Source organism: Salminus brasiliensis, chromosome 19, assembly GCF_030463535.1.
Source record: "Salminus brasiliensis chromosome 19, fSalBra1.hap2, whole genome shotgun sequence".
NCBI classification, from domain to species: Eukaryota; Metazoa; Chordata; class Actinopteri; order Characiformes; family Bryconidae; genus Salminus; species Salminus brasiliensis.
Genome location: NC_132896.1, coordinates 24,823,199 through 24,849,716, shown reverse-complemented (window position 1 = coordinate 24,849,716; position 26,518 = coordinate 24,823,199). Strand labels below are relative to the sequence as shown.

Below are 26,518 nucleotides of genomic sequence, written 5' to 3'. Positions count from 1 at the left end.
CAAGAAATGTAGTGTAAGAAGTCTGCTTATTTAGATTGGTACTGGAGCAACATGGCTAATGAGGCTAGCTAGTAACATGTTAACATCATGCCACCTCCATGCTGAAATTGTCATTCACATCCTTTAGATTGTGAAGTTATTCAATAATCCCTAGACTTGCTTATGTGCTCTCCTACTCTGTATGTCATAATGTTTTCCAGAAAGTGGGCAAAAGTATGTTTAGGGCTGTGTTAGGAGCATCTTGGTATGTACTTTTGCTATAGAGAACCCTGTCAATGACTAAAACTACACCAACAAGTTTTTTTTAAAGGTTATTTAACTAGTTGACATGGTTGTACACTATACTGGGTTGATTAGGCTTATATCCCAGTTCAGGGGTGCCCAATCCTGAACGGGATTCTAAATACAACTTGGCAAGTTCAGCTCACGATTACCATCTCCTGAGCAAGGGTCGTATGGTCATTCTGCAATTGGAACAGCAGGGTACTTGATGCTTTGTACCTGCTAGCTAGACATCTCTCCCATTTCTGAAAATGTCACAGCAAATGTTTTCATGAATACATGAATGCTCTGTCTTAAAAGATCAACCATGTACTCAACAATGCATTCTGTCCTAAGTCCACACAAATCACCTCCTGATGCATCCTTCGATCACAGGGACAAAGCAAGAACACATCTGGGCATCTGTACTTAGCTAGGTGCAGCCTTAAATGGAACAGTACTTGTGGTGTGACTGATGTTCCACAAGAACACAGATTGAAATTTAGTTTATGACTCTGCTCTGGTACCTGTGTTCTACCATCTAGAGGTTAGGTCTTAATTCAGCACCTGATTTAGTTAATAAATGCCTTTGTAGACATCTGATTATTAGAGCTAGGTGTGTTAGATCCGAACTCTCAGCAGCTGTAGAACATAAGGACCAGGAATGAGCATCCCTGGCCTGTAGGACTAAACTACACTATAGTTGCTTAACTATAAGTGATTATATGAATTACTAGTGTGTCCAAAGCCTCATAGTGATCTGTAATACAACAGTGTTTGTGCAGTGTTTGTGCTGGGAAAGCTTACTACTAATCTTCTAAATGTGGTTCTGAATAGGTCCAGGCTGCCGGAGCTGACGAAGGCTGTGTGACGTTTGTCCTGCACGAGGAGGACCACACCCTGGGCAACTCCCTCAGATACATGGTCATTAAGAAGTAAGAGAGAAGTTTCCCATTACATAGTCTGACAAAGATGGTCAGCACACACACTCCAACATCCTGCTTCTGCGTGATTCAGAATGCCTTTTCCTGCTCTTAGTCCGGAGCTCATAGTTGTCGTGTTTTTTTAAACCATCTGTCCAACACTGATAAGTGCCTTGCAATGATATTTGCATCTGTGGATGGTGGTCTTTTGAGGTCAGTGCTTAAAAGGTGATGCAGATTTGTGGCTTTGTAAAAAAATAAAAAAATAAAAGAAGCTATTAGCATCATGCTTCCCAAATGGGTCTGATCTCAAGATACACAGCGAGAGGCATGACAGAACTTCACACTAACAGGGACAAACCGTTCAGCTAGATGGGGACCAGACTGTTTTGCCAGGCCTTGCTTGTGAATGTTATTTCGATTTAAGGATGAACTGCTAATGGCTTTGTTTGTGTTTCCACAGCCCTGACGTGGAGTTCTGTGGATATAGCATCACACACCCATCAGAGAGCAAGATCAATTTCCGCATTCAGACCCGAGGTGAGCCGGGTCTTTTTTATAGGGTTGTCCTGATTACACGATTGGGAAGAACATTTCTATAATTGGCTATGAAATGTGAGTGTTTTATTCACACTGCATTTTTTTTATCTCTCTGCAAATAAATATTACCTAGGTATGTATTGTCTTCAGACAGTTATGACATGACAGTAACATATTTGAACATTTGTGAATTGGAAATAATATTACTAAACAAATACTACTGAAGGAATGTCTTTTAAAAATAATTAGTAAAATATAATTAATAGAAAATCCATTTTCTTGCATGGAAGTTAAATTGTATATAACATATAGAAATGATAATATTCCCACATTTATTACTACTTAAAATGTATATAATTTGAATTAGGTTCATCACATGGTCAGAGAGGATTTTATTTTATCTTATTTAAACCTCAGACATAGAGAGAGCTCTCTGAGCCCTTCAGAAACAAGATTGTGGATGTGTGTGAATCTGTGAAGGGGGTTGAAAGGATCTCAACAATTAGAAGTTCCTATGTTCCACTGTCCATAAAATATTTTACAAGTAAACCAACTGCCAACACGGCCAGGTCAGGCCATCTTAGCAAATTCAGCCCAACAGCAGACCCTAAATTGTCATTACGGGGCCTACAGGTAGCTCTTGCCACAGTTGATGTCAAAGTACAGCATCTACCATCTGAAAGAGACCAACAAGTTTACCAGGGAACACCTAGACAAGGACTAGGACGTCTGGAACAGTGTGTTTTGGACAGATTACTCTTGGGTTGTGCACTTACGCATGCGTGAGTGGTCTGCCACGTGGCCTCTAGTATAAAAAAGCTTCTGTTATCCTAATTCATATTTTACAATCAATTTTGCAATTTTTGTCTTCTTACACCACCTTAATGTTTTTGAAATGAAGCAAATAAAATCAGATTGTGTCCAGTTATCATTTAAAGGGTTTAACAGAAATATTGCATTAATCGTTTAGGAATTATGTTTTTACATGGCCCTTTTTCCACCAGCTCAGACGTATTTGGACAAACTAGCAATTACAAATATAAGGATTCTTATATTTGCCTTTGCAGTGACTGCATTTAGTCATGTCAATAGGTCCCAGACATCAGGCAGAGTATCCTCCCTTTAGATTCCAGGGCTTCACTGCAGCCGACTTCAGTTGCTGCTTGTTTGTGCGTCTTCTTGCCTTTAGTTTTGTCTTCATTAAGTAGAAAGCTGCTTCGTTATGTTGATTATGTTGTCTGGTGCCTGACCTGGCAAATTTAGGAACATTCCATTTCTTTGACCCAAGAAGGGTTGGTTCTGCGCTGTATCTTTGGTCATCATGTAAAGTGCTGTCCTATCAGTCAGATAGCAGAATCCATCCTGCTACTTAGATCAGCAGTTACATAATTAATAAACATCAGTGACCAAGTATTATTGGCAGCAACACATGCCCATGCCATAGCAGTGCCTCCACCGTGTGTGACAGATGATGTGGTATGCTTCAGATCATGACCTTTTCTTTTCTTCTCCATACTCAATAGCAAAGTCTATCTGGCTTTTCTCTTCTGGCATTTTATCAGTGGTCTGGTGCATCTTGCAGTATGCTTGACTTAATTTTTAAATCTACTGCCATTCATGGTCTTCCAGCTTTTTTGTTTGTTTGTTAGTTAATTTTTTTGTGTTGCAGAGCTACAAATGTACCAGATTGTTGATTTGGCTTTTCCTAAAGTTGCTGCTATATCTATAAGTTTGTGTTGTCTGCCTAATGATGGCTTCCTTCACTTGCAGCCCTACAAGATATCAGCTACCACATGCAAATTCAACACATATTAACTCCAGACCTTTTTATCTCCTTATTTTTCTTAAAATAAAAAGGGAATAGTCCACACCTGGCTATGAAACTGTGTATCCGGCAATTGTCAGATTATGATTTGAAAACGATTTGAAAATGATTTAAAACTGGAAGTTTAAATACTTCTGGACACGACTATGTGCAGTAAAGCACAGCCTCAGTAGATCAGACAAAAGTTACCTATGTTAGCATAATTCCTTTTTAATATTTTAATGTAATAGACATTTAGCTGAACAAAACTGAAAGAACAAGTGCTTTCTCCAATTTCAACCCAAAGTGCCACTGTTAAAGACGACTGCAGTTTCACAATTATTCAACCCCCTGAATGGAATCCCTTACGAGCACATTTGCAAATCAAGGACTTCATGAGTTGCATCAGGTGTGCTTGAGATAAAACACACTAAAGAATAACCTGCACTGGCTATGGATTTGTTGACTGTGGTGTTTGATTGCATGTTCTAAATATGATCAAGAGAGTTGTCCAGTTTGACTGCAAGTTCAGAGAAGAGGTTGCTGCCTTGCATGAACAAGGAAAAGCATACAGAAAGTTAGCAAAGGCTCCAAATGTTCCCAGAGATACAGCTGGAGGAAGAGTTCACAAGTTCAAAGATAAAGGAACACTGGGTACACTACCTGAACGTGGCACAAAGAGGAAGCTATCACCAACTGCCATCAGATTCCTGAGGAGGCAGGTGATTGCACCACAACACACAAACCCAGAATATAAGTGAACTGGAGGCCATTTCCCATTATAAATGGGCTAAGATTCGTCAGGAACGCTACCAGAACCTCACTTCTTACATTTCTTCTTTACTGGCCCTCTGTCTAACATTGTTGGCGCAAAATCAGTTCACATTAATTTGATTATTTGAGCTGCCCCTTCCATGGTCTGTGGGCGAGTTGGAGGCTTTTTGGCCAGCCAAGAGGGGACAAAGGGCTCTCTTCAGCATGTAATCTAATTGGTCAGGGAAGAGCAGAGACCCTAGAGGGGGGGCCTTCACACACTGTCTGTTCACATCATGCCTTGTTATGTCTGCTGCTGCGTACTCAAGTGCTGTCAATACACACATACATACGCACGCCCAAGATAAAAAAAAAAAAAAGAGGCACTTGTCCTTTAAACCGCGCTTTTAAATGCCCTGATTGTGGCCTAATTTCATTAGCCACAAATGTAATTCAATGAAATGAAGCGGTAAGGGCCAAGTAATGTGGCATTTCTACTCTCTTGCTTTACAACCTGGAGTGTATGACGCCACAACCTTCACAATTCAAAGAAACCAGGACAAACAGGCTGATTGAAGTCTGGTGGTTTTTGGGGCAGACAGCTGGTGAAGTTTGTCTCTACTGTTCTTCATAAATTCCTCATCCTCTGCGTTTACTGGAAATGATGGTTGAACATGGTGCAAAGTGATTTGTGTTTGCTGGTATTTTTGCATTTTTATGTTTCGCACATTTTTGGCCGCCAGAAAATAAATAAATAGATGGATCAGTTGAGAACACTTGTTCATAACATTTACTTTATTCTAAATGCACGGTTCCAGTGTTTAACTGCCAGTTTTGTGCAAATGCAACATGAGCTCCTAGTGTGGTGTGCACCTGTTCTTCTGAAAGGACTGGTTTGGAGAAAAAGGAGGGAAAAATATATAAAAGAAACGCATTATTGTCACAGACTCCCTGTATGGCAAGCACACGTCATGCAGACATTTGGACAGCTTACATTTGCGATATCTGATGTTTCTAGTTATAAACATATCTTCACTTTTTCAAAATTGTATGAAAATTTTTCAAAATTGTATAAACAGAGAAACAGCTGAATTTGTGAACACACTGTGTCCTAGTAATGTGTTTTGTCCTGTGTACAAGATCTTAATGAATGAGTTGACGTGTGTGAGTGGGTTGAGTGTGTGTTTGTGTGTGTGGGCATGTTTCTACAGAAAACTCCCAACATCCTAGCTCCATTGCTAAACTGAAGAAGTGAAATTTGGATACCACACATGCCTTGGCTGGTCAGGTGCATCTGTTGTGTAATGATGGACATACTTTTAGGTTTAATGCCATTTTTGTTTCTAAGGTGAAGATTTGGGTTAAACTGCTTCATTGTACAATTGACTATTATATATTATACAGTATAGATTGATTTGGCTTCCATATGTACAAGTTCTTAGAAGCAGGGTTCCCTGGAAATGTACATTTTTCAGTCATGGAAAGTAAAAATTGTCTAGATTATCGTGTAAAAGTGTAATGTTGGGCTACAAGTCACTGTATATTGCATGCTTTGGCTGCTGATTTGTTATAATATAATTACATTTACATTTTGCCAGAAGTTGTCAATTAATCAATTATTCAAGTAATCAGTTAATAAAAGATATCTCAGTAGTTTGTAACTGTTTAATTCTGGCTTGAGGTCTTCCAGTTCACCTAAAATACCACAAAAAAAGTGAGTGTCAGTAATGTCATTAGTGTACGTTGGGTGATAGAAGGCATAAAAAGTGTAAGCATGGTGGTAGAGATGCCTCAAAACAACCCGTGTTCAGGTCTAATTGTGATTTATGGGGCTTTGGTGATGTTCCAGCCTGTGTGCTCTCACAGCGAGGAGGCTATACAGACTGAGGGCCATTTAGTCCAGAATAACACCGCCGACATCACACAGCCTGGTGCAGATGATTAACATCAAAGAGCACAACTCGTCAAGCCAGCGCACCACACACTCCTGCCTTGTATAGCCTGATACAAACACATGTTTGTTTTTTAATGCCTTATCAAGATGTGGGATCACACACATGCCCACTACGTATTAAATACAGTCAGGTTTAGTCAGTGGGATAGATAAAAACAGGCTAGCAGGGTGTGTAAAGTATGTAGAACTACATTAAAAATACATGTTCCATTGTTTGTGGCCTGAAGGTGCTATGATAGGAGTCCAGTCGTGAAATTTCCTCACTGCTAAATATTCCACATTTTACTGTAAGTTGTTTTAATGACTGCGCCTCAGCTATGAAGTGGTAGGTCATGTAAAATGACAGAGCAGATCGGTGGATGCTGAGGCACATTGTGTGCAGAGGCCAACAACTTTCTGTAGTCTATCGCTACAGACATCCAAACTTTCAGATCGAGAACACTGTGTAGAGAGCTTCATAGAATGGGTTTTCATGGTCGAGCAGCTGCATCCAAGCCTTACGTGACCAAGCACAATGCAAAGCATCGGATGCAGTACTGTAATGCTCGCCGTTACTGGTCTCTAGAGCAGTGGAGACATTTTCAGTCCGATGGACAAGTCTGGGTTTGACGGATGCCAGGAGAACTGTACTTGTCTGACTGCGTTGTGCCAAGTGTAAAGTTTGGTGGAGGGGGTTTATGGTGTGGGGTTGTTTTTTCAGGAGTTTGGTTTGGCTACTTAGTTCTAGTGAAAACTCTTAATGCTTCAGCAGACCAAGAGATTTTGATCAATTTCATGCTCCCAACTTTGCGGGAACAGTTTGGGGATGATTCCTTCCTGTTCCAACAGGACTGTGCACCAGTGCACAAAGCAAGGTCCATAAAGACATGGATGAGAGAGTTTGGTGTAGAGGAACTTGACAGGCCTCAGACAGAACACCTTTGGGATGAATAAGAGACTGTGAGCCAGGTCTTTTCGTCCAACATCAGTGTCTGACCTCACAAACGCGCTTCTGGAAGAATGGTCAAAATTTCCCATAAACACACTCCTAAACCTTGTGGAAAGACTTCCCAGAAGAGCTGAAGCCGTTATAGCTGTGAAGGGCGGCCCAACATCATATTAAACCCTATGGATTAAGAATGGGATGTCGCTCAAGTTCATATGTGTGTGAAGGCAGGCGAGTGAATACTTTTGGCAGTACAGTGTATCTCTCCTTTCTGGCAAGTTGAACTGTTCCCTGCTTTTACAACTTCTGTACTATTGCCCTGATTGTGCTTGCTGGTAATTCCAACCGCTGACCTATTTTTTAGTAAATCTCCAATCTGTGTGGCTTAACAGCTTGTTTTCACCTCATTTGAGCGGAGAGCTCTTGGGTTTTACCCAAGATGGTTATTGATGGATGACAGCGGAATTTTGCCTGTGTGTTGCCTCATATTTCTGCCTCAGAAACAAGAAAAGGTCCTAGACTCAAAGCGTTTAATTGTAGTATTCTTCATGGGTAGAATTTTTGCCTCATACGTTCAAAAATTACTATTACAGAGAAGAAACACTATTTATTTTTATTGAAGGAATACTTAGCGAATTTTTCATCCAAACATTTTTGGAAAAATAGAATCTTTGGATGCATTACTGATGTTTGATTTAATTCTTGTTTTCTCTTTCTGGTGGTGGAGAATAGTTAATGACTGCAGCCTATCTGTTGCAGTGCAGCTCATCAGTACCCTCTATAGTATCCTCTTCCTGTCTAGGCCCTCCCAGTAAGTGTACATGGTGTTTTAAAGTACGAACAAAGATTAGGAAGCCTGATGATGAGCTAAAAAAAAACTAGCATTTTTAGTACTACCTAATAAAGTCTTTTAAAACTTAACCCTGACCTTCACTTCAGTAACAAGAACATACACTCTTTTGCTTATTAAGTCTTAAAAAGTGAAGCATGCAGCAATACTGAGGTAGTACCTAGGTCTCTGACGTTGTAGGTTAACAACCATGTTTTTGTTTTTTTTCTGCAGTGTCATGACCTGTTTGAATAGTAGGGTAGCTTCAGTAGCTGCTGACACAGCCTAAATGTTGCTGGTTGATGTAAAGCAGTGTCCCGTTTAGTGAGATTGATTGTTCCTGTTTTTCTGCCTGTGCCTTTCTGCCCCCTCCTCCCTTTGGCACCTTCAGGTGGACTCCCAGCCACGGAAGCGCTGCGCAAGGGCCTAAATGACCTTACAGATGCCTCCAAACATGTCCTTCACACTTTCGAGGTAAGCTTCACTACCTGCTTGTGCAGGAAGTAAAGTGTTTTTGTTTGTTTGTTTGTTTGTTTTATTATTATTAAATGTTTGACGGTTGTGATGAACAGTTTATGTGTGGGTCTTGTAGCCTTATAAATGGTTTCTTATAAAAGGCTTTGAGGACTGTAGGGGGTTGCTTGACCCCACAAAATAACAATATATGAAGTAATCAGTAATCACCCCACAACACTAGGAGGATGAAGGTTGGCACGTCTCCTCCGGCACATGTTTAGCCGGCCATTGCCTCTTTTGCCACTGATGCAGCATTGGTAGGTAGCCAGCACGCTCAGAGGAAAGCATGGCTCCGAAGCTCTGATACACCAGCTAACGGACACCTGTGCTGACCAACATCACACTAGTAGTGAAGTGGGCAGGAAGTGACATCAACCCACCCCGAGAGAGCAAGGCCACTTGTGCTCTCTCCTGCTCCGGCTGCTGATGGCCAGCAGCTATCCTCGGATCACAGTATAATTAACTTCCTTTTAAAATAGAAACATATTAGAAACAGTAAGCCTGTCTTCGTTGGTTAAGAGTGGCTCATTTTCCTACTAATACACCTTTAACAACTGAAGTGTTCCCAGCCAATAGAGGACAAGTACATAAACGTGGAAAGTAGAGGACTTTGCTGATGCTGTTTAAATTAAGAGGTTTTTATTGTGAATCAGCTCTGCGAGATGGGCAGCTTGGCCAGTCTTGGCTGTTTCTGTAGCAGCCCTTGCAGCAATTCTCAGATTGTAGCTTGTATTTTATTGTGAGTTGTGACTCATTTCAAAATCCAGTGACGGCAGACACCAGTTTTGCAAAGCTCAAAGCTATGTTAGCATCTATGTAAACATACTTGTCTTTTGTAATTGTTTATGTAGGTTTGTCAGTTATGATACAATACACCCCCTTATCTAAGCCTGTTCATAAACTCAACCGCTATCGACAAACAATTTGATTTCAAGCTTTCATTTAAAAGCAAACATGTAGAAATATTTTGCTGGCCCTGACGTTGTTGGTTTCTTTCTGGTTTACTTACATTTTGCGCTTACAATGCACAAAAACAAACACCCCTGCATCATCCCGGCAGCATCACCAGCGTCACCTCTTCCTTGAAGCTCGGCCACCTGCTGTCCTCAACCTCCAGATAAACTCCTCTGTCTCTCCTCGGATTTCCTGTTAGTGTTTGGCAGGCCACTTGTGCAGATGGTCTCCCAGCTTTTCCCCACTCCCTGTAGGATTGATGAGGTGTGTGCTATTGGGACAGTCCTGAGAGGCTCTTTCTCGACTCAAGGATATCCGCCCTGCGTCGCTGGCCAGAGGATCATCTTCGTTTTTTTTTTTGTTTTTGTTTTTTTACTTCAGCATCCTTAGACCACTGGCTGAAGTTTAGTCTGCACAGCATTCACACAAAAGTCTCTCTCTTAGCATTGCCCAAGTGTTACAATGGAGGAAATGCAGTAAGCATCCCTTGAACACAGCATCATACCAGATGCCTCAGACCTAAGATAGTCATAGTTCTCCTCCTAAATGTTGGTCACCACCTCCCTTTCACAATAGGCTTATGGGGAAGTTATGGGGAACTTTATTGTGTGCCTTCTAGATACTGTTTTTTTATTATTTATTTATTTTATTATTATTCATTAGCTGGCGTATTGGCTGATACTTGATCCCGATCCAGTATATATTTTCTGTAAGAACTTGAATTGAAAAATGAGCTGTCATGATGACGTCACTGTTTGTGTTAACACACACATACACCGTGACGTCATCATGACAGCTAATTTTTCGGAATAGATTTGTTGCAGAATTGAATCAGAGTTGGGTTTTTTTTTCTTTGATACTCAGTCCAGCACTCTGTCAATGTGGGTCTTATACAGGTACCATTAGATATTGCTATTCTAGCTTTTATTTTTATTAGACCTTTCGTGCATTACAGGAAGGGCACCAATAAAAATAATAATGGTGGTAGTTGCAGGTATGGAGCCTGTAGTACAGTGTTAAAAGGTACTTTGAGGAACCTTCAAGAAAATGTTTTTAAAAGAAAAGGGTTAAAAAAAAAAAAGGGTTTCAAACAGAAAAAACCTCCAAAGGTTCCTCAACTTTTAACAATGATAACGAATTAGCATTGTATTGTAAGCGTTGTGAGTGAGCGAAATAACAAACCCAAATACTTCCATTACCAACAACGAAGGTCGGTCCCTGCAGTGGTTTCAACAGGTGGCCAGTCTCTGTGTTGATGGTGCAGCCTCACTGTGGTGAGGTAGACATCTTCCATCAGAACACGGATGAATAAGGAGAAACTAATCTATAAGGTGGCCAACACAAAGCTATATGACACTGACTTAAATACAGCAGTGCTTGCTTTCATATTGGAGATGGTTTTCAATGGGCTTCGTGAATGACAGTCATTTTCTCGTTTTTTGTGTCAGAAAATCTAAAATATTGTACTGTCAGAACAGTGGTGTAATCGCGGTAATACACTTGAGGTTGTACCAAACTGTGGATACTGGCATCTCACAGTACAGCACTACCTGTACCTTGCATAATTATAACACCGTTAGTTCTGACCTCACCATGTTATGGGAGGCATTCAATGAGTGCCAGCATCTCCTGATAAGGTAAAGGTAAAGGTGCACGTATTCGTCACTGTACAGTGTGGACTGTGCAGCGAAATGTGTCCTCCGCATTTAACCCATCTGGTAGTGAATACACACTCACACACACACACGTGTTAGGGGCAGTGAGCACACACCCAGAGCGGTGGGCAGCCAACTCCAGCGCCCGGGGAGCAGAGAGGGTAAAGGGCCTTGCTCAAGGGCCCAACAGTGGCAGCTTGCCGAGCCCGGGAATCGAACCCACAACCCTGTTATCGATATCCCGGCGCTCTAACCGCTGAGCCACCACTGCTCCTGATAACAGCACTCAGAACAAATTTCTGTAAGTATGGGTTTACCTTACACGCCTGTAACCTAGCAGTAACCACCCAGCCATTAAAAAGTAATGTGCCTAAAAGAACTGTAAGAAATAACACCATGTCCTAACAGCAAGCGGCATGAGCGGCAGTGACGACACCAAAACGCTGCTATTAAATGACTGCATGGCATTCTTGTCCCACATAAATAAAACACTGTGGTGAAGAAAGGCGAAGGGGCGTTCCCTCAGCGTTAACCACTTAAACCCCTTGGATCCGTTGGTGGTTCCTGGCTTTTTTTTTTTTTTGCCTCACTGTTACAGCTTAGGATCAACTCAGCCAGTGCCTTGCATTGCATGTCGTTACTGATTAGTCAGGGAGCATAGAGCTGTCTCCGGCAGTACCAGTATTTCACAGAATAGCACTCCCTCTTATGTTTTACAACTGCATAGAACTTTTTCCTGAGTGAATCATGGGTTTAGCTAGGCTTCACTCAAAAAAGTAAATAAGTAAGGACATTAGGTCATTGGTTAACTAATTAAATATTAGTAAGCTGTGAATGCTATGGCTGATTAGTTATCTCTTAAGTAAAAGGTTTACTGCGGATATGGCTGGTTGTTGACCATGTTATTGGATTTAGTCTTGCTAGACTGATTTGTGTAATGGGCCCCTTGTGCTCGACCACCGTCTCTCTCTTGAAGGGAGACTAAAAATGGAAATGTCGTTCCAGAGCCTTGAAAAGAGGTCAGTGTGGAGGGCTTCAAATCCGCTCCGGTTGTGCAAGTCTTGTGACCGAGCCATGAGGTGGAGGAAAGAGGGGCGGGCATTTTCGTAGAAGCAGAACACAAGAGTAGTCTCAAGAGATATAATTGTTAAACAGCAGCCTTTCATTTTGAATGAGAGACACTTGAAATTGGCACAGTATTACATTGCGTAGGTGTATGCCTTGTGGTGTAAGAGCAAAATGAAGAGAACATTTGAAAGACTAATGGGGACACGAGCCCTTGTGAACACATTTTGCATCTTAAACTTCAAGTGTGTGTTTTGATTAAGGATGACACATTTTTATATTTGAGGAACCACAAGAGGTAAATATTCTATATTGATAAAAAAAAAAACTTGATTAGTTACAAAGTTAAAAGCAACATCTGGACAATCCTAATGCATTTTGGAAACATGTCCTGTGGACTGATGACAGTAAAATTGGCTGCAATGTACAAAAGTGTTGGAGGGGAAAAATGGAACAGACATGCTATCTCTAATTAATTTGTTCTTTCTTAACCATTGTTATTTTTTGTTTGTCATGCATCAGGTAATGAGTAACTGCAGTAACCAAGGGAGATTAACTTTTATATGCAAATTATCTGTACTTCAACCTCCTATTCATCTTTTATTAAATTTGTGGTCTGGATAATAATATTTCTCGAAGGGACAGATTTTAATTTATGGAAAGCATGAAATTAATAGAACTGCACACTGGCAGAGATGTTTGTAATGTAAAGCTTTGGCTAACCACAGGATGCTCAATTTGACAGGCACAAGTGAAGGAGTTCAAACTGCAGCAAGGAGAGGCCATGGAATAGCCTTGAAAGAGCGAGAGGATTGTCACATGAGCCACGTTTGTTACTGGACTGATTCTTGGAAATACCCGGAATTCTACAGTGCTGAAGAAAATCCAGTCCTTATTTAAAGCTCGTCTGATCAATGAACTTGTTGTATAATATTTTCTATTTTATGATCATTTTGAAGATTTTTTTTCTTTGCTTTAATTATACTGTATATTTTTACTGTGAGTGAACACTTATGAATATAGTCATTGTTATTTGCTTTTGCAGTTTGCAGGATTGAATGTTCTTGTCATTTCAGTTTTACAGTTCTTTAGACGTCATGTCTCGCTGCTTTGTTTTGCAGCATTTCATTAGATCTTACTCTCTCTTTTGGCCTGACCTTGACATAGTTCAGTACAAGCGCTCTAAAAAAAAAAAAAAAAAAAAAAAAAGAAGGGAGTCCTGGAAAAGCTCCTGTTAGTGAATAATGTGATAATTACAGGCCCAACTCATACAAACTGAAGGCTCATTCAGTGGCCATGTCAAAACATTCCATTGATGTTTAAAAGGCACCACACATCCCACAAAAATGAGTACAGTGAAGATCAGGGGCTGGATTCACAAAAGTGTCTGAAGAAAGAAATTCTTTTTAGATGTGCTTTTTTTTAACTTCTTAATTTCTATTCTTCAAAAATCTTATTTTTGTCTCTTGTTTACTGAAAATGTTTGAACGCTTAGTTTGATTCTGGTTTTCCTACATTTTGCTTCCACTGCATGGATTTAACAAAATATTGCAAATTAAGAGTTATTTTGCATTGTTTATGATGATCTGTGAAGTACAAGTCTATGACAGTTGGCCTAACTTAGAAAATTAGTGTTTTAAGAAGAAAAAAATAATTATGACTTTGTAAAGAAAATATTTGAGAACTTCTTAAGATGGAGAATTGCATTAAAGAACAATATCATGGATTTTTAAGTATTTATCCTAAGATTTTTCCTAAGAGTTTTTTTTTTCTTCCCTTTTCCTTCCTTCCCTTTCCTCAGGATTATAAGTATATGCAATTCTGCTTCTCACAATTTTAAAAATATTTTTATACAGCTGTTTTTTTGTATTCTCACCGTCTAGACCAAGCTGACTTGCGCTTGTCTTCAGACAAATTGAGTTTTGCAGGAACTCTGAGAATTCAGCAACCACAGTGCTGCCCTACAACAGAAACAAAACTACCAAAACAAAGCATACCGATGTAAAGATTCGAAACCACCATGTGATAAAATAGCATTTATTGCAGCTTATTCAACATTAAGTAAGTACAGTATAAAAGCATTGTTAATAGTAAAAATAATGTACACATTTTGAAGAGGAATGAAAATACACAACTGTAGTAAATTGTAAGTAAATGAACTGTCTATATATTTATGAACCTACCTTACCACAGCTGTTACCTACCTTACTGTTAATCTGGACTAATGTGTAAAATACAAAAATAGTTTTATTCCTTAAGAAGCCTGACACCATTACTGGTAAATTTAGCCTGAAAAACATTTTCCCCACAAATTCTGAAATGTAGAGCAGCGATTCTCACTTACAGATGGTCTACATTTCTGCTTTATGCTTATGTGTTGCAAGCTGGAGCGAAAACTTGGACTGTCTGGGGGTCCCTGAGGACCATTTTGAGATTCACTGAGAGAGATCCTTCCAGGTTTTGAAATGGAACAGGCAAAAAGCATTCTCTTATCTTGTACCAGTTCAGTATTATCAGTAAAACCCCGTTTACACCTGCTCACTTCAAGTTAATAGTATCTGGATTGTACCCTTGATAAGATTTTTGGCACATTCTTTTATGCTTGATGGTCAAATGCAGACTGAAATCTGATGAATGCTGTGTGAAACAAAATCTGTAAATGAATTCATTGCACAGCAATTATTACTGGTGTTTCAGATTTTCTCAGAAGGGTTTTGGTTGGTGAGATGGATGTGTTTACGCTGCTATAATGTGTAGCTCAACTGCGTCTCAAAGCACCTCATGAAACAATTAGAGAGATTGTATGTGTATCTGGTTTAAATGAGTCTTGGGTGCGTTTACACTTGTAGTTTTTTGTGGCTTGGCCATATCGAGATATTCTTAAGATGCAGGAAGTGACCAGGAGTAAACAGGGTCTGAAAGACCAATTGAAAATTGTTTTCAAGGTAAAATTACCCTTTATCAGACACAAAACTGATATTTACAATTTTAACATTCTGGGCTTGTGTTGAAATCCCCTGAACTTGTTTTTTATAATGTCATTTTGGAAATGAAATGAAAAATAGTCATAGCTAATAGAAATATTTCTATGTATGGGACATATTTTGTACAGGTCCTGTGTTTTTAAGAAATACATGGAATAAGATGAAGTGACAAGTCTGTGTAGCTGTTTTTGGTGAGTCTGGATGAACTCACTGAGACAACGTTAAGTAGCAGTTATTTGCATGAATCTGATCAAATGTCATTCTGTTTACATTGTTGGTCACCACAATAGACATGTAAGCAGTTCTGACACAGAAAAACATTTCCAGCAGCTCATAACCTGTTGTCCAGCATGCATGTCTCTTTGGGATTGTGTGACATTTGTGAAATTACAGTGAAATCTCAAGAAATTTTGGTGAAACAGAATGATGTTTAGGTGGGAAATATGCAAATTTGTACACTGAACCTACTGCTTTTGAAACAATGCTTTTGAAACAACTCCTCAAAGTGACAAAAACTGTTGCACAGTGGTGCATTCTCACATCTACACTACGAGTAGAGTGTAAACAAGTTGCGTAGTACTTTCCTTTTTTTTTTTTAGCCCAGTGATTCTTTAAGTACACAGGTAAAAGAGACTCAACTTTCAGAAATGTTCCTCCAGCAAGACCCCCTGCTTTATGGTCTGTCCATTGTTTTGTTGAAGGTCAGCAGTGCATGATGAATTATTCCCACTCCGACACAGTCTAAGCATTTTCTTATCCTTGGACTCTGATAACAGAAGACTCCTAAAGCCGAGTTATTCAGCAGCCATTCCACGTTTAGACTTCCAGTATCCAGCCTGTGTCGTTGGCGTGGGGCTGAATTGACTCGGCTAACTCTGCAACGCTCAGCCAGTTTGTGTGACCTCCTCAGAAGATTGACTTGACATGTTCCTGTGACCGGAAAACTCCTCGTATGGCAGTGACGTAGTGACTTCTTTAAGTCCTGGCATCCTAGTAGTTGATTCCTCAGAACTGAGAAGAATCAGTTGGAACTCTAGGTTGATATATATATACCTCACTGTAGTATGAGGGTAAGGTTTTGATATATCACTTGGTCAGTCAGTTTTGCTGATAGGGCAGCTTGCCCCTGGAGTTAATGATAATTTAGGTGCTTTTAAGAGGAGCTATATTTCTGACTGGAGCGCGAGCTGGACCGGTCCAGCCCGTTGCCCTGGCCCGAGCCTTTCCAGCGTATCCCTGAACCGCGCTCATCGATCGGAGTGATATTCCTCTGGCACCAGCAGCACAGGCAAGACTAAAGGATCAGAAATAAAATGAGTTTAGTGATTTGGTTTTTAACTTATTACCGCAGCAACAAAGCTGTTGTTTCTGCACATTAGTCAATTCTTCTCCTTAAAAGAACTTGATAAAAAGCTAATGTTTCTTAGATCCTAATGTATTTACTGTCACTATACCTTAAAGGCTCATAGCATGGAAAACTTAAGCTTTTGTGGCATAAAAGATTTTCAAGTAGTATAAACACATTCAATCGTCGATGTTCCAAATGCTTCTTGCTGAGCCTGATTTGGCTGGAAGGAAAGGAAAGGGTTTTTTTTTTCGGGGCAGAATGAATGCGTAATATACATCTTTAGTAGAAAAAAAGAAAACTTAGAATTTGGTGCACAACTTTACAAGGTCAATGATTCTACCACCACCATGCTTAACAGTTGGTACAGTGTTCTTAGGGTTGTGTGTCTACCTCTGATCATTGTAACTCATCTGACCATAAAAGTTACTCCAGAGCTTTTTTTTTTGTCAGTGTAAACATTAGTCGAGCTTGAAGGTGTCAATTTCGGAGCAGGAGCTTTATGATGAAACTAGAACGTTAAGAGGCTTTGGCATTTACAACATTTAGAACTTTCAGCTTTCTAAGTGGGTGTAGGCTTATATGTATTTATAAGCTTATATGTATCATTTTGACCCTGTGTTGATTTCAGACAAAAAAGAAATCACCATCTAGGAAAATATACAGTATGTTGTACATTCATTCAACTCCAGAAAAAGCACAGTTAAAAAACAATTACTGAATGCCCAGTTTTGCCATGACATTCAAGTCCATGGTGAGTGTTCATAAATCTCTGACCACAACTGTATTTGGTCTGCATCAAAATATCCAATAGCTTCCAATTACACAAGCTGATCCATTTTGTCATTCTTAATGCAGACATTCTCTGGTTCTTACCTTGAAACAATTTTTGAACTTCTGGCTGACAAAGTACAGTGCAACAGGGTTGATGCACGAGTTGAGGGAGGCCATGTTGATGCCAATATAATTCATCACCAGCAGGAAACTAAGGTTAAAAGGGGAAAGGGGAGGGAGAAGTAAACAGGAAGCAAGCTGTACTCAGACTGAACTTCCATGAACTGCACTAGAACCACGCTTCCTAGTCGGAAGATCTGCTGATGCACACTATTTTTCATGATAAATCATCAGCAATGCCATTTTCAACTAAATTTGGACTGAGTGTCAGCTAGCAGATAACCATGGAGTGAAAGAGGCCACTACCTGAGGAGCTCACAGCGGTCGGGGTCATCTGGATTGTAGATAGTTCTTTTCAAAATGCGGCTGAGGTGAAGAGGCAACCAGCAGAGCGCAAAGATAACCACGAGGCAGAAGACAGTTTTAGCTACTTCTCGCCGCTAAATTAGAAACGACACACAGAACAAGAACCTGTAAGTGAGTGGTTTAGGTTCTCTTGTAGATCATGTATCAAAGTATAAGTAAAAGTATAGTGCTCTAATTAAATATACTTGTCAAAAGGTGTCAACACCTGCTTCATATGATCATTGAGAGCAATCCGCATTCCTTTCTTCCGGTTCAGCATTTCACATGACATTAGGGTGTAGAAAACTCCAGTACATGCCAAGGGTAAGCAGAAGTAAAAACCAAACAGCCACCAGTCCTTCACATCCTGATAAAACTGTGAAGACAGACATTCAAGAAGTTTATAGCATGATAGGAACAGCTAGTACCTGAATTTGCATTCTTCAAATTCAGCAAGATAGATGATTCACAAAGTAGATAAGGTCACATGTGCATGACTGTACCTGCATAAACTGTGTGCTCTGCTGAGGATGTAGCAAGCACACCTGCAGCTTCTTTCCTCTGTAAGTAATCTCCAACATGTCATAGGCCAAGGCCTCAGGCACTGCTAGCACTACAGAGACCAGCCAGATGAGCGTCACTTCCAGAACCTTCCATAGTGGAATACCCATCCCCTTCACTCGGCTCCAGGAGGTCACAGCGTGATATCTGGTGATCAGACATCAATATATGATTCATGAGGGACTATGTTATCACACCTAACATCAACATAAATTCTATATGGCTTATAGAAAGCTTTAAAAGAGAAAAATAACTTTCCATGTAATTTACGTTCTTTATCAGTGATATGATCAGTCATAACATTAAAACCACCTGCCTAATATTGTGTAGGACCCCCTCGTGCTATTAAAACAGCTCTGACTCGTTGAGACATTGACTCCACAAGTTCTCTGCCCTATGGTATATGGACCTCAGTGAACCTTGGGTGCCTGTGACCCTGTCGCACGGTCACTGGTTGCATTTCCTTGGACCTTTTGGTAGTTACTCAAAACTGCATACTGGGACCTGCCATTTGGGAGATACCCAGTTGTCTAGCCATCGCAATTTGGCCGTTGTCAAAGTCACTCAGATCTTTACGTTTGCTTATTTTTCCAACTTCCAATACATCAATTCCAAGAGCCGACTGTTCTTGTTGCCTTATTTATATATTTCTTTCCATCTGACAGGTGCTTTTGTTACGTGATAATCAATGTTCTTCACCTGTCAGTGGTTTTATTGGCCAAGTTACAGGAATTTTAATTGCCTGGCACTTCCACAGAGTTTAAGAAGTTAAACAAAATGTTAGCTTGATGAAATAAGCCAATGCTAGCATTAATGAGGTGTACTCAGTTCATTTAGCTAGACTTTATATAGACAGATAAAGTCACCATGGTTGGTACACTCGAAAAGAGTGCCTCAATGCCCAATGCTCAAAGCTTTTACTTTACTTGAACTGTGCTTGCTCTATGTTCATAGATGGAAAAAACGAAGCATATCAAGAAAGGATCACTGTCCCTACTGTGAAACATGGAGAAGGCTCTGTTATGTTCAGGGGCTGCTTTGCTGCATCTGGCACAGGGTGTCTTGAATCTGTGCAGGGTACAATGAAATCTCAAGACTATCAAGGGATTCTAGAGAGAAATGTACTGCCCAGTGTCTGAAAGCTTGGTCTCAGTCGCAGGTCATGGGTCACAGGATAATGATAAAAACAGCTAAAAACACCCAAGAATGGCTAAGAGGAAAACATTGGACTATTCTGAAGTGGCCTTCTATGAGCCCTGATTCAAATCCTATCCTATCCTGAGCATCCTTGGAAGGAACTGAAACATGCCGTCTGGAAAAGGCACCCTTCAAAGCTGAGACAAGTTTGCTCATAAGGAGTGGGTCAAAATACCTGCTGAGAGGTGTAGAAATTTCACTGACAGTTACAGGAATCGTTTGATTGCAGTAATTGCCTCAAAAGGTTGTGCAACAAAATATTAAGTTAAGGGTACCATAATTTCTGTCCAGGCCTGTTTTATGAGTTTATTTTTTAAAATAATTCTGTTGAATCATGGTTGAAAAGCAATGTCTGACTTTCTTTGGTTAATTTTCATAGCATTTTTATTTATTATTACTTTTGTCAGATTCAAGTTATTTCTGTGACCATTTTGGGTTTTTCATTAACCGAGGGGTGCCATCAATTTATATGTTCAATTCATATATAATAATATATGTAACCTTTTGTGAGGCTGTGCAATGGTGAAAAGTGTAAAAATATATAAAGAATCGTTGTTCAATAAAGATTGAGGGCCTTCAGTGCAGTTACGAGTAGGTTGTGTGTGACATTATTTCACTAACCTGTCGATACTGAGGGCACACAAGCTGAGTACTGTAATGCCCACTGAAGCCTTCTGGACGAACGGCATGAGCTTGCAGATGTGCACACCGAATGGCCAGTCTTCTGCCAGTAACTGAAAAGACAACAGATTTTTCCTAATATTTGTGAGATCAATACAGACTTTTAGAGGTTTAAGTATGCTTCCTACTAAACAATGCAGAAATGCACATATTACAAAGTTGCATTGTACAATGTAATCTTTTACTAAAATCAAAATAACGGAAAGCAAAGGTATTATAACAAATTCTCAGAAAACCATTCAGTTGCGAACATTAACTTAAGGTAACTGGGTTTGACAAAACTGATGTCTTGTGAAAGCAAACACTAAACAACCAGGCATGCAACACCAAGAGTAGAAATAATGTCACAGTTGCTAAAAACACAGTGTACATACAAACCATCAGAAATTACCACAAGAAAATCATCGTTCTATGAAGCGGTTGAATGCCATGCATTTAATTCAGCTTCCCACAAAGGCAGAGTTAAAATGTTTGTGACATTTTATTGGACTTTTTAGACTTATTTCTCACTATTACAAGACCATGGTTACTCTAATGCATGTTTTTAGGGAGGTTATGGTCTGTCAGCCACTCGTAAAGCAAACCACTCAACTGGGCCATGAGGTCAGTGCCCTTCCTTGTGTGAAGCTGCTTCCCAGAACTAAGCTTTCCAGCACACAATAGACCAATCTGTCATTCTAGGAATTGTCTCTGGCTTTAGATTTGGATCTGCTTAATTCTGTGTGCCCTGCCCAACCAGAAGTCATGAAGAATTTACTACATGCGCACAATTGCCTTTTAATGTGCTGCATCTTGAATCCAATTCATTCTAAGTATATTAGAGCTTGGGCTGCTGGCCCATTGCAACCTAATTATGATTCATCCTCGCCTCATTTCGTGTGACTCTATTTAAGCTTGACATGGCTAAAAATGCATTATGCTGTTTTAAATAACCTTGCACTCTGTTTTTCTCTCAGTCTTTGCACTGTATGAGATATCCTACCTTGAAAACGTTGATGGGGAGGGCAAAGAGGATGTAGAGCAGGTCACCCAAAGCCAAACTTCCGATTAGCACATTGGGCCCATTCCTCATGCACTTGTTCTTGTAGATAATGCGCAACAAGGTCGAGTTTCCAATGATGCCCACCACAAATATCAAGCAGGATATGACGGTGTTGACATATTTAAAGGTCTCCTTGATTTCAGTGGGCTTGGTGCACATAGGTGGGACGGGTACGCGGGGAGAGTTCCGCAGCACAGGGCGTTCATCGTTGGAGGTGTTCCATGCCACAGCCTCTACCTCTCGATTGGAAGCGTCATTGACGCTCACCTGGGTGGAGTCCCGGCTGAAACGCAAAGCAGCTGAGCAGCCTGCCAGCAGCAGGATCATCAGCCCCACTGCCTTCATCCTCTGCTGAAGGGTTGACAGAAACACTAGGAGTGGTTCGTTCCTTCAGAAATTTGCGGCCAACCTGTGCCAAAAAACACATTGCGTTAGATAATCTGAGTAGCACATGGCCTCACGCATGTAGTGTAGTTTATTTAGGAAGCTAGGACAAAGTCTTTGCTGGGAAAGGCCAAAAAGTGGCCTTCAAGAGTGCTTGTCTTAGATGTAGGCGGATGCTTCTCAGCTTGAACTCTGTTCTTTTAAACAAAAACCTAATCTTGTGAAAACAGACCACCCTCTTTCACATTCATCCCTTCACTTTTGTATCTTGTCTAGAGCAAATTCATTAGTAATTAACTAAATATTTTAATGAATAAATATAATAACTTGAGCTTTTATTTTAAAAAAAGGTCAGACTGAAAATTTTACATGAAAAGAGAAACTAGGAAGCCTTCATTGCCATCAAAACCATTTATCTTCATTTTCTTTCCTATATCATTTAAGCAATGTTTCATGATGAATAGACCAATCGTCCAAATAATCCAAAATGATTTGGAATACAATTATTAAGTATTAAAAACTAAGTTCACATTCCCTTGTAAATGAGACAATTCTCTGCAATACATGGTTTTGTTAGGATAGTAATTAAATACATATACACAGTCTGGTGCAGCACTAGTAAATTGATCATGTACTGTTGATTTTCTATGGGTAAATAACTGCTCATGCTCTACAGAGAACATACTTCTACATAGTTTGATTCACAACTCTTTATTTACATAATTTATCATAATAATAAAACATAAACTTGTGACTGTACAAAGAACATGACCCATTTTCCACTATATTGTTCTTTTACAATATGTTATATTTAGCAAATAAACATGCACCAATAAGCCATTACATTAGAACCATCTGCCTAATTTTGAGTAGGCCTCCTTGTGCCAGAATAGATCTGACCATTCAAAGCATGGACCTCTGGAGGTGTCCTGTGGTATCCTGCACCAGGACATTAGCAGCAGATTCTTTAAGGCCTGCAAGTTATGAGGTGGGAGCTCCATGACCACATCATTAAGCATTAAGGGCACATGACCAGTTCATTAGTTTCTTGGACTACTGACCAATGCGTGCCAGAAACACCCCACAAGATGTTTTGGAGTTGATTTGGCCCAGTTGTCTAGCCATCACAATTTGGCCCTTGTCAAAGTGGCTCAGATCGTTATGCATACTCATTTTTTCTGCTTTTGAATACATCACCTTCAAGAACTGACTATTCACTTGTGCCTAATATATCCCTCCCATTAACAGATTCCACGGTAGATGAAGATAATCAATATTTTTCACTTCACCTGATAATGTTGCTAATATTATGGGAAATCAGTGTAAATGTGTCTAAAGTGTGCAGAAAAATGCCATATTTAAACTGCAAAAGACTTTTTGTTTATTTTCATGTAATTGTAAAACATGTAATTTGAACAGGTGGACCCAATAAGAGGCCACCTCATAATGCTTCTCATAACATATTACTAAAATAACTATTTTAATGGAAAATCTTCTTAGAGGAGAATCTAAAGTTATATTTTAACATGGCTTTTCTTTGTATTTGTATACAATTTGGTGTATGCATTTGGTGGCAGGACCCCCTTTGAGCAGTGAGCAGTCAAGCTGCAGGGAGTCCCTGTTTCTCATAGAGACAGGTAGTGGAATTTAAAAGACAAATCATCATTATGCAAATCATGCCTAGCTAAGCACTGCCAATTTATTGATAAGTTGAATGCTAAATTGATGCCAGCCTAATCTCATCTGTGAGCATTCAATCGAGACCAGCCTAATCTCATCTGTGAGCATTCAGTTAAAATACAAATCCTTACAAAAACAAAACACCATTCTTCACACTTGTTCTTCATTTTATCATTAAGTATAACTCTCAACTTCCAAATAAGATAATGGATGCATGTCACTACAATTCAACTACAACTTCAGAGGAATATCCAGGCCTACAACACTATTTTTGCCTCTGTTGGCTTGGTATTAGTTGGTAAACAATGGCAGGCTTAGTCCTTCTAGAAGGTCTTTGTGTGATTTGTGTGAGTTTTTTATACTCTGTAAACCCGGTCCTCTGGTTCTTCAAAAATCCCACCCCACCCCACCTCCCCTCTGGGCCCCTGAATATTATTATATTACTTCTTGAGGGCTGGGCTGGGACTATAGACAGAGAAAGCCTTTTTTTGTCTTGTCTTAAGGGCATCACAAGTCATGTGTGCCCCCCTCAGTATGAATAGCTTGATTGACTGACCACTAAAACATATGTGGCATGACTTGAAAACTGGCAAGCTAGATAACTAATTGTTGAGCAATGTTGAGAATAAGAGCATTGTGAGAATTTAGTCAACAGTTGTTATTACTACAATATGATACTGTGTGATGATGCTGTATGTTGCACATGGTATTTAGCAAAAAGAAACGTATTATGCTGTATAAACTGATTGGATGAACAGAAAAAAGGGTCACTGCTGTGTGGGCCTTCAAAGCTAATTAAAAGCTACTTGCAGATACTGACACGCTACCAACCACATTTTACATTTATAGTGGTTATCTCTGAAACAAGGGTTCGATAAGGGCAAAATTGTAGTAAACAGTCATTTGGTGGCAGACCCAAACCAGCAAGTGGACAGCATATACAACAAAGAAGTCAATGTACTGGTCACACAATGGCATTGAAAATGAAGATAGGCAACTAAAGAGGAGGCCAGAGGCCATCAGTCCTGACCTTGTGCAGAAATGGGGGGGGTACACACTGACTACCGCTGCACACTCAATGTCAAGATGTTTCATGGGAAGAAACATAATGGACCAGCTGCCTTGCTACCATGTGCCGATTCATCAAGTCATCCCGAAGTAGCCTCAGGGCGATGTTGAGTGTTTTGAATCCTTCTATTGTTTTCCCAAATGGGAACTTTGACAGACAGTGTTTTCACATCGTGGCTGAACAACTCCTAGTGAAAACAATCCGTTTCAATAAGAGAAAAGCCAGCTGCTAAAGACTGCAAATTTGCCATCAATCTTGACTGACGCATGTTCTCTCTTTTCATTTGCTACTTTAACTGAAGTGTCAGTAATGAGATCAACTTTCACTTTTAGATTTCTAAACTTAGTGTTTACATCTCGCAGTAGTTTTGCTGCCTTTATTCAGAACAAAAACGTCAAAAAAGCTATGAATTCTCCGTATTCTTCTAACAAATCTCGCATTCCTGGCAAAAAGGGCTGTGTACTCCTGAAAAGGCAAATTACAACAATGTAGGAACAAAAGTGTAGCCATTTTGATGATATATATTACATACATATACTATTTCATTTATGTAAATAACCATAGCCAGTTAACCCATGTTTTAAGAGCTATATGCAAGATGTTGCCCACTGAATTCTGGTTCTTGTTGAATTGGGGTTGTTTATGATCCTATATAGAACCATTGCCTTTACTAAAAAAAAAAAGCCCCTTTTAAACACCCCCCCCCTCCTCCTCCTCCTCTTTAAGGGTGAAATGTAGTCACTCAGCCAAAGCAGGTCCAGAGTCTGATCTTTAGTTTTGCACTGGAGCTTTGGCTCAGACAGCAAACAAGTAATGGAAGCATGTTCAGTATTTTGCTAAAGAAGCAAACCTCAGATCTCAAACATGCCTTGTCTAAGGCATGACTATTTGGAGGAAATGCAATTTTTTGGAGAATCATTCCTTTAGTTGCGGATGGAGGGAAAAACTGTCCTCTCTGAAACATCAGTAATGATCTGGTTTCTGGGACAACGCTGACAGATATTCTTTGTAGGGAGCCTTAACAGTAAGTTAAACACATGCTCTAGTGGCTTTAACGATTAATCTAAATCCACTGTATTGGCAAAATAACGGTCAGTTCGAGTAAGAAGAATGAGTAAACTAACCGATAAGGCTCTTCTTATTTAGCTAGCTACTCTTCTTTAAAGAGGTTGCCCATCATAGAGAAGAACTACTCAACCTATACAAATAAGCCCCTTTTAAAGAATATCCTTTTTAATGAAGTGAGATGTAGCTAGTCACTCAGCCAAAGCAGATTCTTTAGTTTTGTACTCAGTCAGAACCCAATATATCTTCATATGTTAGCTAGCTAAGTATTTTGCCAGAGAAGCAAACCTTAGATGCCAGACTTTTTGCCTTTTGTCTGATATAGCGCCTCTTATTTGGGTGCTGGACAGAGATATCTGTGATTTTATCACAAAAAAAAAAAAAAAAAATCTAATAAATAAAACATAATAATTTACTTATAGAACTTATTCTTGCACAAAATATTAAATAACAGCATTTAAAATGAAAAATAATACGGGTGTCCCTCAATACACACCGTACAGCTTAACCAGGACATATTATTATTGTATTTCTAGCTTAATAACAGCCAAAGTAAGGAAGGCTACGCAGAAAATAATACGATAAAAAGGTTTTTCTGTACATAATACATTTAAACAGAACTTGTATTGTTTATTTTACCTTCAGGACAAAGAGGAATAAATCCTGTCAGGTCTGAGGTCACCGAACCTGCCGTAAAAGTAAAAGTTTACTAGCTAGCTACCTTCACTTTGCGGACGAGTTCAGCTCTCTCCACACACAATCCCTCTGTTCGCCTCCTAATTCCTCGATTATTCCAGCTATTTTGTTGTCTGCCTTGCTTCAGGGATGCTTGGCCAGACGAAAACGGACGCCGTTTAGCGATTTTGGAAGCCTTGCTGTTGTGTGAATGTCCTGCTGCTCGATAAGAGCTCCTCAAGGTCCCATCCTTCTGTCAGTGATGCTAACTGCCGCTGCTGCCGCTGCTGCCGCCGCTCTGTGGGCACTTTTATAGCTGCTGTGGTCGTTTGGAGGACCAATGAGCTGAGATGTCCTCCCAGCACACACTACAGTTCTCACAGCGCTCCCGAACATGCCCTCACTGCAGCTCTGCCC

At 39.9% G+C, this 26,518-nt stretch overlaps 2 protein-coding genes across 3 annotated transcripts in view; one reads left to right on the top strand and one right to left on the bottom strand.

The window, feature by feature from the left end:
- Positions 1-20,084, top strand: part of polr1d (RNA polymerase I and III subunit D) — a 23,448-nt gene extending 3,364 nt beyond the window's left edge. Inside the window, exons 2-5 of the mRNA XM_072663843.1 lie at positions 1,099-1,196; positions 1,648-1,724; positions 8,381-8,463; positions 12,925-20,084. Coding sequence (XP_072519944.1) covers positions 1,099-1,196; positions 1,648-1,724; positions 8,381-8,463; positions 12,925-12,972 — 306 coding nt within the window. The 3' untranslated portion in view covers positions 12,973-20,084. The remainder of the gene's footprint in view (positions 1-1,098; positions 1,197-1,647; positions 1,725-8,380; positions 8,464-12,924) is intronic.
- LOC140541265 (endothelin receptor type B-like) lies at positions 14,203-26,518 on the bottom strand. 2 transcript variants are annotated; one of them, XM_072663838.1, is made up of 8 exons: positions 26,148-26,518; positions 21,169-21,637; positions 20,127-20,239; positions 18,251-18,455; positions 17,974-18,123; positions 17,709-17,842; positions 17,385-17,493; positions 14,203-16,457 (listed from the first exon to the last, which is right to left on the bottom strand). In XM_072663838.1, exons 2-8 carry the CDS (start codon positions 21,571-21,573, stop codon positions 16,317-16,319), a joined length of 1,257 nt encoding a protein of 418 aa, XP_072519939.1. In that variant the 5' UTR covers positions 21,574-21,637; positions 26,148-26,518; the 3' UTR covers positions 14,203-16,316. The 2 variants fall into 2 exon arrangements, with proteins under 2 accessions (XP_072519939.1, XP_072519940.1); XM_072663839.1 differs by lacking the exon at positions 26,148-26,518 and adding an exon at positions 26,066-26,147.

What these genes read in the sequence shown, in the direction of transcription:
- LOC140541265 (XM_072663838.1), bottom strand. Translation starts at nt 21,573, where the DNA reads ATGAAGGCAGTGGGGCTGATGATCCTGCTGCTGGCAGGCTGCTCAGCT. An exon ending in TCCCCATCAACGTTTTCAAG is followed by an intron (nt 20,240 to 21,168) that starts GTAGGATATCTC and finishes TTGTCTTTTCAG; the next exon opens with TTACTGGCAGAAGACTGGCC. An exon ending in GACCGCTGTGAGCTCCTCAG is followed by an intron (nt 17,494 to 17,708) that starts GTAGTGGCCTCT and finishes TTTTAACCTTAG; the next exon opens with TTTCCTGCTGGTGATGAATT.